This window comes from Juglans microcarpa x Juglans regia, chromosome 1D, assembly GCF_004785595.1.
Source record: "Juglans microcarpa x Juglans regia isolate MS1-56 chromosome 1D, Jm3101_v1.0, whole genome shotgun sequence".
In the NCBI taxonomy this organism is placed as follows: Eukaryota; Viridiplantae; Streptophyta; class Magnoliopsida; order Fagales; family Juglandaceae; genus Juglans; species Juglans microcarpa x Juglans regia.
The window spans coordinates 18126599-18139661 of NC_054594.1; the positions used below are offsets into that span (position 1 = coordinate 18126599).

Below are 13063 nucleotides of genomic sequence, written 5' to 3' on the forward strand. Positions count from 1 at the left end.
GAAAATAGGGATGACTAACACTAGATCCTTATCTTCAGAATGGAAGATGAAGTACTGGTGACAAGTGTAAGCTGCGAACTCACGGGTTGGTTTTTTATTGTATCACGGGTGAGAGAAGAATTAAACGTGACATTACTTATCACAGAAAAGGACTTGTCATTGATTACTACATTATTAATCTTTGGTTTAGATACCCTATAACTTAACAAGACAACAACATACACACTAACGATCAAGAGACAAACATGATTAAATGGATGGCTCAGAAACAATCACCAAGAACGATTTGGTGGTCTGATCTTATCAATTTCGTCATCTATTTTGTCAAATCTGGTTTTGTTGCATATATTGTAAGAAAAATGTTAGTTTGTCTCCTGGGATTGATCACTATTACATTTTGAATTTTTTTTAAATGTTTAAAAATGTTACTACTAGTAAATTTGTGTATTTAAAAAAAATTAAAAATATTTAAAAAATATTTGAAAAAAGTGAGATTGAACTTGTGGACACGCCACCAATAAGAGATGGGCGGCACTGTATAAAGGTCCATATTGTAATGATTGCTCAATGCATTAACAATAAAAAACACAAATTTAGGATTTTTAGGATATTTAGGATTTTTAGATGCAATGTTATGTTTTTTTGTTTTCCAGATGAATAGTACTTAGGAATGCCTTTTTATTTAATCGAGTTATTTAGGAGTCAAATTTTACAAAAATGAATTGCATCACTAGACTCATATGATTATTTAGAATTTTATGGTACAATAATAATTTTCACAATTTCTTGGGTGAATATTAATCCCTCAGAAATCGCAACGTAGCACCCGTTTCAAACGATTGTTAAATCGTTATGTAGAATGTCCAAGACAGCTTTGAAGATTATTTATTGAATACTTTACAAGATCCTAGCCACACTTAGTGAATAGTATGTGACATTTGGCACTAAGAGGAAGCATGAGATGTAGATGTGAAGGAATGGAAGGCAAACCAAGCCATGTGATTATGCCATTTAAGGCAAATACTATTCCATCCAATCAAACACTGTGGCCAACCAAAAAATGGCTTCAACCTTAGTGAAACTCCAAACCATTGGAATCTAATTGAAATCCAAAAATCCATAGAAGAAACTTCAACCCTAAATAGTTTTCTCAAACCCTAAAGTGATTGATTTTGCTTAAGTGATTAATCACTTAATTTAATAACTTTCACAGGCTATTAACTACTCAAATACATGCTATTACATCCTCATTTACTTTTTTATACCATAGTAATTTCATTGGGCTCAACCAAAACTCTAAACCAAACCCCAAATATACCCTAAGTTAAGGCTCATTTAGTTAGGCCCATTTTGGCTCATAAAAAACTACCACCAATGCAAAGTTTCTTGAGCAAGCTTCCTCCACCACCTAAGGTTGTCCTATGACTGATATGTCAGCCCAAATAGTGCTTGGATGAGAGGCCAAAAAGCCACCCCAAAACTTCCCCACCTTTATTGACAGCTGCAATCGATACCATGGGTTGAGTACCCATGGTTTTGCCCACTATTTTGGTTGCAAAACCAACCATCAAGATGTCATTCAACCATCTCATGTTAGAACTTTATCCCTATACATCACAAACCATGAATTTTATTTACTCATTGGCTATTTTTCATTCACTTGTTTAGAGAGAACTCAGGTAAGAGCACCAGACAGATTTCCTCGTAGTTATAGCATTGCATTTTCTAGCCATTTATAAGTCGAATCTCATGAAACTTCCTAATGTATTTTGTTTCTATTTGAGTATAGTTTATATTGGCATATTTTGGGTAATTTATCATGGAGTGTTTCATGTTGAAAATATATTTTGAGCATGCAAAGGTCATACTAGGCGACAATTTGGATGATGGTGTGAAATCTTGATATTTTGATTAAGTTTTTGTTAAAGTTAGAGGTAAGTCTTGATATGATGAATTGATAACACATTTTTGTACATGTTATGAGTTGATACAAAGAATGTTAGCAATTTTATTAGAGATTTATACTCATTTTCTGTGAAGTTGAAACTAGAACACACAAAACAACATCTATTTTGAGGTTATGATATTTGTTGGATCTAGAAACCTAGTCCAATGCTTATGAAATTCATATATGCTGTTCTTAGTACTTTTATTTATGTGTTAAGAGTCTTTTTTTTAATATATTTGATTTAAATCTTTGTTGAAAGCAAAACAGAGGTTTGATTATAACTTAAATTTAAAGCTTTCGAGTTTATGTTTGTATTTTGAGGAGATTCTTGCCATATGATGATATGTTTGATTCTAGAAACAAGTTAGAACTTGAATATTAAGTATATGATTATATTTATTGAAGTTTTATTCCATGAAAACCAAGGATCATGTGTTTTGTTTTAATATCAAAAGCATGTCATACTCGGTTTTGATGCTTTAGTGCAAATTGATTGTTGTATGTAATGGTTTGTGATTTTTGGTTATTGATCAATCATGATATTAATTAGGTTTAAATGATGAACATCGTAGGAGTGTTATCTATAAACTTTTGGAGTCTTTGGAGTTGTGTGGAAGGTGTTAGACCTAGAACATCAAGAGGTGGTTTTTTTTACTTAAAACTTGGTGTTTTTGGCATTTGTGTTGCTTTAATTGAGTTTCGATTTTTATGGTATGTATCTATTGATATCTTAACATGATTTTAGAACTTAGGATGTGATTTTTAAGTATTGCAAAGGTTGGTTTAAGCATGTTAAATTGATGTTTGGTCAAGATGCAACAAAAATCTTATTTTTGACCCATATGTGAATTAGCCCAAGCATGATTTGTATAGTTTTGTTTTGACTTAAATTTTTCTGACTACATATTTGGTTTTAGGATAAAATTTATATGAGTAATGTAAGGCCTGGTTTGGTTTTACAAACCTTTCAAACCATCTCATCTCATCTCAACATTCAAACACCATTCAAATACAAATATTTTCAATTTTTAATTTTTAAATTTTTAATTTTTTCATCTAATCATTACAAAATTTTTAAACTTCCAAACAAAACACAAAAATAAGTTCAAATTTTTCAAATCCCAAAACAAAAATTATATTCTTACCGTCTTTTAACTTTATAGTTTTTTTATATAATTTTTTCTCTATCCTATCCCAAAACCACATAAAACATCATAACTCAAATCATTCCATTACTATTCATAAATTATCTCATTATTGTTCTCATATTTCACATCTCATCAGTGTAACCAAACAATGACTAAATCTTGGTAGGATGTGGAGTTAGTCTACGGAATTCTTATTTTAGGAGTAAAATTATAATTTTCCACATGTAGATGGGTAATTTTGCAATTTAGCCTTAAGTTAGCAAGTCTTTATGTTTATATGAGCTTTAGTGAGATATTAAACTTTAGAAAAATATCTCAATTCAGTTCATGCCTTTTTATGTATATTACGCTACAATCAGTATAAGTTAGCTCCTAACTTACTTTTAGTATTCTTATGTATGTGTGTTGGTAAGAGAATCCATCATTCACAATTATCATGTTCATTTCAGTTAATATTATATGTCATGCCATATTATGCCATTGATTACTCTACATGTTATTTGTTACATATCATGATATACCATGTCATTTTATCACACGTTATTATGTTACATGCTATGCCTTGTCACATGCATTAAGTGTCATGAAATATTTTTAAGCAATTGAGTCTTTTATTTTGTCATGACCTCAAATTTTAGAACGAGACATTATTCTAGTGGAACTATATTGTCCACGCTGAAGTGACTAAAATAGTGTGGAATTCCCTCGCTGACAAGGCAAAGTCAAAAGATTTCGAATGGAACCAAGTAACTGGTTACCGAAGAGACCCATTGAGGACAAGCTAAATGAGGTTTTGTAACATCCTGTTCTCCAATAAAGATATTTTAGAATTTTTGAAAAGCCAGTGTGCTACTAAACTTGACTAAAAAAGTTTTCTTTTAAGACGCACTAGATGAGAAAGATTCTATAAATAAAACAAACTTTATTAAATACTTAAATTTCAAAATAGAGTCAACGGAAGCACTTATTTAAAAAAATACCAAAGTTTCATGTGCTTATCAAAATAATTTATTTAAATCTTAAATCATAAAACTAATCATAGCATAATCTGTTTAGGCCTCTGCCTTACCTCCCGGGATTAAGTTATGTCCTGCAGTCTCATCCCCATAAGTGTCATCATCTAGGATGGTTTAAAACATAAAAATATACAAAAAAATGAGTCGAATACTCAATAAGCAACACATCATACAGTACATATAATAAACATAAGGTTTCTTGAAAAATATGCACACTCATAAATATATACATAAATAACATGAACATGAACATGAACTTATCTTTCACTTGTCGTAGACCGATACCCACTGTTGACCCACGTGAGTTAGAGTTAGCGAATCTAAGTAGATTATGATTCTGCCCGTGGCTGCGGGTTGTGGAATCTATATATAAGAAAGACATACTGAGTGCACTATCAGCATGTACGACCTGGCAATGCAATATGCCTATAACAAAGGTACCGTCTTCATATCATAACATAGGTCGTTACATATCTTATCATTCATACTTCATCATAATCATACTTGCATACTTGTCATATCATAGATTTCAAAAGAAATTGCATGCATACTTGTCATATATTGTCATATCATGTCATAGATTTCAAATGAAATTGCATTCTTTCATAAATTTTCGTGATACATGTTTCCTCACATAAAATCATGATTTTTCATAAATATTTTGATGCATAAATCTTCACATAAAATCATGCATGACTTTTCATAAATATTTTAATGCATAGCTCTCACATATAATCATGTTTTTTCATAAATATTTTGATGCGTAACTCTTTTTATAAAATCATGAATTTTCATAATAATTTAATGCATAAACCTTCACATAAAATCATGAATTTTTATATATTTTATCATGACTTGGGTAAAAAGGATCTTCCAATAGAGGGTGTACATGCATAATATTTTTATACAAAACATGTCTTTTACCGTACATACGTGTAAGGGTATGATCATGTTACTTACCTTACAGTGCTAATCCACTATTTTTAGTGAGTAATCGATCGCCTATAAAAATAAACACGTAATTTGCATAAATTTCTAATTAAACATGTGATTTTATTTAAAATCTAAAGTACTAAAATATCCTATATTTTCTAAACCTAAAATCTTCTAAACACTAAATTATTCTCAACTGTTAATCTTTAAAAAGCAGGGGCATTGTTGTAATTTAACTAACCGACCTAAAATTTATTCAACGGGTTGCATGCATTTGGGATTGGACTTACGTGAGAGGCAAAGGGCAGGGGCTGACCGTGATCAACTAGTGGGGATGAGCAGCGACCGAAAGTGGGAGGGGCGTGATGGTGCTTCACGGCGAGTTGGGCAATCACTATGCAACTAAGAGTGATGAGAGAGAGAGATTATGGGAGGGAAGAATAACGCCGAGAGGCTATGCATGAGCTTATCCGGAGGTGGTCACGACGGACCTGGGTGCATGATTAGCGTCTTCTGGTTACACTGGTGGTTCACGATTGCTCCGTCGTGGGTTTGGAGCCCGAATCAAGTGGTGGCAATGTAAAAAACTTTTCTCTGTTTTGATGGTGAAAAACAAAGCATGTTCGCGTATCGGTGGCTAGGTCATGGCTGGGCTTCGTCTTGGTGGTTCTTGGTGCAGCTGCGCAATAACGGTGTGGTGTCTTGGGCTGTTTCCAGACGTGTGTTGCTAATGATTTGGCCTTAGGCTGGGAAGGAGGAAGGGATGGTGGGTGGTGTCGTCTGGAACATTGAGGGAAATGGTTTGTGAAACACCAAAAGCGAAGGGTGTTGTGTGTGGAGTAAACGATGTGAACCAACTCGACAGAAGTTGTTTTAGGTGGTTTATGGTGGCTGTGCTACGGTGAGTGTATTTTGACGCTGGGATAAAGAGGAACTAACGTGAGGGAGATGGAAGCTGGGTGGTCTTCGTTCGGGGCTGATTCGATGGGAGGCTTGTGCGCACAGCTGTTGGGCAGCAGTGGACTATTATTTTCATGCAGGAGGGCTAAACATATTTATAAACCTAGCTAGTTGAGAACCAAAAAGAAAACCCTAGTGATAACAAACGTGCATGCGAAGGAAGCGGGTACGATAAAGCCATGCATGTAGTGATAGACGGACAAGGAATGTGATCTAAATCGTGCATGAAGAGGGAAACGACGTGCAAGTCGTGGGGCCAGAAAAAAAATCTCATGGAGAGAAAATCGGGGGAAGAGATATATGGTTGTTTGATCAAAGTAGTGGTATATATATAACTGCTGTTGAAAGCCCTAGTAGGAGTAGATCATGTACGTGCATGGGGTTGGAACTAAATTTTGTGCGTGGTTGAAATTCATAGAAGTAAATCCGGTAGTTAGGAGTTTATTATGAAAAGGAAATTAGAATTCTAATAGTGTTTGGACTCTAACTCACGAGCTTGAAGTTTCTTTTTTTTTTTTTTTTAAATGTACGCTTAACTATAGGCTAAAATGAATATAACTTATCTGATAAACTCTCTTATGGGTTTTAACTCATTTATTAAACTTAATAAAATTATCCGTAATTCATCCTTAATAATATTAGATTGGGTCGTTACAGGTTGATTAAGCCCCAATGTGACGACGACTAGATTATAGCTTCAGTTCTCCATTTCATTGATAGGATTTTGGCTATCTTAGCCAAGTTACGGAAGTGGCTCAGTGAGTTAGTACAATATTTATATATATCACAGTCATGACAGACAAGTTTTGTAATATTTCAGTTAGCAGTTTGTTATAAAGTTATGAAGCATGTTATGTTTTGAGATATAGTTTATGGTACAATGTTATTTATTCAAAGATAAAATTATTATCCATTGTGTATATTACATACTGTTAGATACATGTTAGGTGCATTACATCTTTAACTGTTATTAACGGGAGTAGTTAAGCTTGTATTGCATGTTTTAACGCTTCAGAATCCGTTCGATTCCAAGTAGAATCTGGGGGGGTCACACAAAATGACCTCGTTTTATTACAAAACTTAATTATACATACATACATATATATATATATATATATATATATATAATGGTCGGACAGACGTGTGAAAACTCGGGGAGGTGGAGGCTCAGCTCAGCACCCTCCCTTGGCATCTTGTTCAAGCAGGTTGATGCTCGCCGTGGGTCGGGTAGGCCGGATGTGGGGGCCTTCCCAGGAAACCTACAAGAGAGAATGAGAGAGAAGAAACTTTGAGAACTAAATCTTGTTTAAGAAAAATGATACTGCCATGGGCAGAGTTAGCTATGTTTAGTTACTTTTTCAAATAGAAAATGAAGAACACATGAGAGTATCAAAACAATCCCTTCGCCATTGTTCACGTTCTTCTCTACCCTTTCAAAACCTCTTTTCCCATTTCTCACATAATTTTTGCTATTGATCCAACACGTTGCTGCTGCCATCACCAAATTAGGCCACAACATTCCATGGCAATGACAAGGCCAAGCCTCCATGGGGCCTCCAATGCCATTATCAAGGTAGCATTTTAGATATTTCCCAAACTTCTTTCATTTTCTTTCCGCAATATAGTTAGATTTTTGTTGAATCTTGTACACTCCTTGACCATCCTCTTATTCTTCTTCTCATTTTTTTTCTTCATCTTCTTCATTTATGTGAGTTTATATATTGATTTATTAGTGAGTTTTGTTAAAACAAAATGCTCAAATCTTTAGTCAAGCAACTGGGGAGAAAGTGAAGAATGGAGGGAAAACGTGAAGAATGAGGGGAAAGTGGAATGGGGTCATGTGTTTTCCTTTTAAGATTTCTATTTTAAAAATAAAAATTAGAGCCGGAATTACTGTATGATTTGACATGCCAGTGTCACAACTTGTGTAGCATACCCTGCCCTTGAGAGTATCATAATTGTTTGTTTATTCATTATGAGTTGAATGCAAGCATAGGTTTCCTATCTCCAACGGGAATGAATAATTTTATTTGAAGACTTTTATACCACACATCCACATAATAAACTTTTCAATTCTCTAAATCTCTTTCCTATAATACAATGAATATGCAAGACAGAATACGCAACATGTGCATGGTTTGTTATTTGTTCCACCAAGAGCATCAACCAATTGAGTTTTTCTATAGAGTAGCTCTACACCACACATCTCTAGAGTAGCTCTACACCACACATCTCTGCCATGTTAAATTTTATTTTTATAATTCTTTTCTAACCTAACTGCGCGTTTTCATTTTCTTCATTTCCCTAAATTACCGATCCAATCCTGATTTCTTACAAATACATTGAGTTTACCATTTTGAATTTTATCTCCACACGACATTTTATTTCCTTAACTTATCTTAGTTCCTTCGTCTTATTTCTTACATTTTGTTTTGTTTTGTTTTCCAAGACTTTCTTTGTTACCACTGCGAATCTAGAATCTCTACCATGAATAATGAAATCTAAGAATTTAATAAGAAGAGAAAGAATAACAGTAGCTCAATTTTCAAATCACATCGAGAATCAATAACTCAACAAAAACGAAAATAAGAATGCTGGGGTTTCTCTTTGATGTTCACTCAATTTTGTAAGAGAAATAGAGAAAGGGGTGGAGTTTGCAAGGGACACTCAGCGTGAGAGACTCACAGATGGGGTTGGCTTTGCCCTAGAATCACCGAGGGGATGGGTTGGGTTTCTAAAACTGGGAGAGAGGAGACAAATCAGCCATCGACAGGAGAGAGAAGCAACAGAGAGATAGAGAAATAACAGAAGAGATTTTGCAAGAGTTTTGAACTTGTAACCTAAATGAGAGAAAGATGAACATGGGAGGAAGTGAGTGAGAGAGAGAGTTGCACGAGAGAGAGAACAGAGCCAAACGGTAACAAGTATAATTTGAGATAAATACAATATGAGAATCATGACGTGGCGCCCAATCGAATTTTTCATGTCACAGGATGTAGTGTAAATTTTTTGAGCTGGCATCCGTTTGGATTTTCTCAAACCAAATACTATCAAATTGAGGCCGATGATTGCGATGGGCTCAAAAGCCTGTAAATACATTCTGCACAATGGTCTAGGCCCAGACTGATGTTTGTGCTATCGGTGCACTTAAAGCCTTAAAAGGGAATTTTAAAAGGAAAAAAACAAAATAAAAAACAAAACAGTAGCCTAGATCGTTTCGTTTGTGGTTAATCAGTAACCAAAACGATACACACATTGACTCCATCACTTTCACGCATAAATCATACATAACACCAAGTCACCAACAAAGAACAATCCAAAGAGAAGGATTTGAGCTTTACTGTTGCCCCTCAAAACAGGAATAAGGATATCCGTAGCCTGGCCAATTACTCACTTCGATTCAATCGGTCTACCAATTTAGTGCACTATCCTGGCAAGTCCCAGTGCAAGTGGCGACACAATTCGCAAAGCCGCGTTGTTCTTATCATTCATTATGTGAAAGAAGGTGCATGAAAAGTTTATGCATTAATGTAATGACCGACCCGACCTTCTTCAAAATAAATCCAAATCTATGTCTTAACATTATTTTAATTTTGTTTTCTTGTTTAGTTTGGCTACCTATGAACCAGGTGTTCAAAATACATCACTTCAGACAATGGGTGTTTGCTATAGCCAAAATATATAGCTAGATTTAATTAGACATTGAATAACTAAAATAGATTTGAGTTACATTCCCTTTCCAAATTTAGAGAGGCAGTGTAGTAATAGCAAAAAATATTTTATTACTTTTCTCTCTCATTTTGAAAGAAAAACTACAAAAAAAAAAAACTCTTATTGTTTCTCCCATTTGTGTTTCTCTATGCCTCTCATCACATCATTAGACCATTAGATTTTGGGAAATGTGATTGTTGGAATATATAATTATTAAGTCTCATTTGGATTGAGAGATGATACGAGATGAATTGAGATGTTTGTAAATAATAGTGAGATTTGTGAGTTGAGATGAGCTGAAATGATTTTTAAAAATTGTGTGTTTGGATTGGAAGTGAGAGATGAGATAATTTTAAGTTGTTAGAGAGGAGATAGATGTAGATCTCATAAATGCTTATATAGTATTTGTAATGATTTTATTTTATTTATGAATATATTTATAAATAATTAATAATAATTTTTTAATGAGAAATGACCAATTTATTTTTATAATAATAGAAACCAATAGCAACAATAAAAACTATCTCAAAGTTGGATAAAATTGTGTTTAGATTAGAGAGTGTTTTACGGTACGAGAGGATCTCAACTCTCAATCTAAACCGGGCTAGATGAAAATACCATTAGATACAAGAACAAGTATGCATGATAAGTAGATGTTGAAAGTGTAATTAAAAAACACGATCATTAGTTAAAAAAAAATCTACAACTAAATAAAATGACTAATATGACCCTAATGTTTTAAAAAAAGACATAATTGTTGGAAAAATAGATAAAATAATATATATATATATATATATATAAGATATTTAATAGTATAGAGAAAATAATAGTCAATCCAATGTTTAGAGCATTCCAAATGTTTCTTCAAATAGAAAAGAGTCCCTCTACAGAGACTCATGATGTGCATTTTTCAACTGGAAAACGTGGCCACCTTAACTAACATTAAGCTAATTCGACATACAATGAGACCATATAAATTATAACAAAAAATGTAAAGCATAAATATTTTTGATGTTGGGTGCAAGTGCAATAAGACAAACAAATCGTAGCATATCCAAGACAAACTGCTCGGTGCACAGTTTTGGTCCTGCCTCGCAACTCCTCACTCTGCAGGGTAGGAAACTTCCGGGAGATGGACTGCAATTTGGATGGACTTTATCTACGTTGGGCTTTGTGTGGGACCCACACACACCTTCCCAAACAAACCCCTTTGCTTAGTTTGGGTTGGAGTGATATATAATAGAATATTTCATTGAACACGTATTAGATTATATGTTATTTTTTGTGCGTGTTTATTACGTTAGTTGATATATAAATAATTCATAGATATGGAAAGAATTTCTTAGGATCCAATCTAAGGGTTGAAGGACAAATTTAAGATGAGCGGTAGATTATATATATCATATTGATTTTGGGTTAAAATTTCTCTCGAATTGATAATACATGATCTCATATTTTGTTTATTTTCACAGATGAGATAAGATAGAATAAGTTGAGATGAGATGAATTGAGACTAAAATTAAAAGTTGAACAAAATACTGTTAGAATATATTTTTTTAATATTATTTTTATTTTAAATTTGAAAAAATTAAATTATTTATTTTATTTTGTATAGAAATTTAAAAAATTATAATGATTAGATTAGATGAGATGAGTTGAGAGCAGTTGTCATATATCTAAGACTTTTTTACCTGGAATAAACGTGAAAATATATTATTTTAGAGGGTTTCATCTTATAAAGAATACATAAAGAACACAAAATATTAAATTTGATATAGATTTGTTGAATCCAATGTAATTTAGTTGCGGTTTGAATAGTAAGATGAGATAAGATAATTTTAAATAAAAGTTAAAAGTTGGATAAAATATTATTAGAATATTATTTTTTAATATTATTATTGTTTTGAAATTTGAAAGAATTAAATTGTTTATTATATTTTGTGTGAAAATTTAAAAAAATTATAATAATAAAATAAGATAAGATGAAACACTATCACTGTCCAAATGGAGGACTTGCTCTAGTTATATTTTTTATTATATTTTAATCAAATGGTCATGTTAATACTAAATCTAAATAATTTCTTTACACAGAAAAATATATTTTAGTCACATGTTTGTTTCATTTTCGTAACTTGAATAACGCGAAAGCAAAAACTTGAAAAAAAAAAAAAAAAAACTATCGAATATCACATCAATAGAACCACCAATTTTTTTTTCTTTTTTTTTTTATATAAAAATTTTAATAAAAATATCGGCTGATTTTGTAGTTCAACTAATTTGTCATCCATTTGAAATAACAAAATAGATGATGTGACCATAAAATCTAATAAAAATAGAAAATATTTTAGTCAAATTATATAAAAATATATTCACAAATTGATGTGATTTGATGTAGTACGTTAGATTATAAAATTATTTTTATTATAAACTAGATGTCATAAATTATGAAATTATATTAATTTATAAATTTATTTTATATAATCTTTTTATATTTATAACAGTTCTCTATAAAAATATACGTAAAACAGTTTCTCAATCTCCTACCGTCTATAAATACAACAAAAATCCTCTAGATCTGTTTTACATCAAGAAGTAATACGTGGAGTAATCTAAAATCTTCATCTTTTAAAAAAGTTTTTCAAGAAAATATGAAATTCAAAAGCCAAAAAGCAAAACACATCCACCTCAACTGAGCACCTTAACGTAATTTTGCACCTAAGGAATCTTCAAATGACCGGGGTATATATACCCCATTCTCGTTCCTCTTGTTCTTTCAATTCTTCAAGAACTGCCATTCGGCAGGCATCAATCACCGGACACGACACAGACACACCGGCCTCGAACCCTGTAGATTTGCCTCGAATTCGCCGTGCACATCCTATGGCGATTCCCCGACATCGATCGTTGCCACTTTGCGGGTTGATCGTACTGTGAGCTCCTTTCATTTGTGGCCGGTTGTATGATCGGCTTAATTCCTCACAATGTTCGAGGCTCACGTAAGGGTTTTGATTACGAATTTTCGTGGCGATGAATTTCTCGATTTGACCTATTGAACAGCTTATGAAATTTGAAGAGCTTGTACTGCTGCATTTTTATATTATGGTTTTAATTCTTTTCCTTGACATTGAATTTTCTTTTGATGTGGTTTTCTTTCGGTTACTGCCAAGTGTTATGGAGTTTTATTATCAATGTATCGTTCTAAGAACCTTGGTATCATTGCACTCTCTTTTCGTTTTGAAATTTTGCTACTAAACTTTCGTTGCTTATAGGCCGATATGGTTATGTATAGTCTCGGGAACCGACTTACTGTGGTTTTAAATGTCTGACAACTGTTCAGTAGAATAGGA

General features: G+C 32.8%; 1 protein-coding gene across 1 annotated transcript in view; it reads left to right on the plus strand.

Moving 5' to 3' along the window:
* Window positions 1-12482: 12482 nt before the first annotated feature.
* LOC121238071 overlaps window positions 12483-13063 on the plus strand; it is an 85768-nt gene continuing 85187 nt past the window's right edge. Inside the window, 1 exon segment of the mRNA XM_041134932.1 lies at window positions 12483-12712. Coding sequence (XP_040990866.1) covers window positions 12698-12712 — 15 coding nt within the window. The 5' untranslated portion in view covers window positions 12483-12697.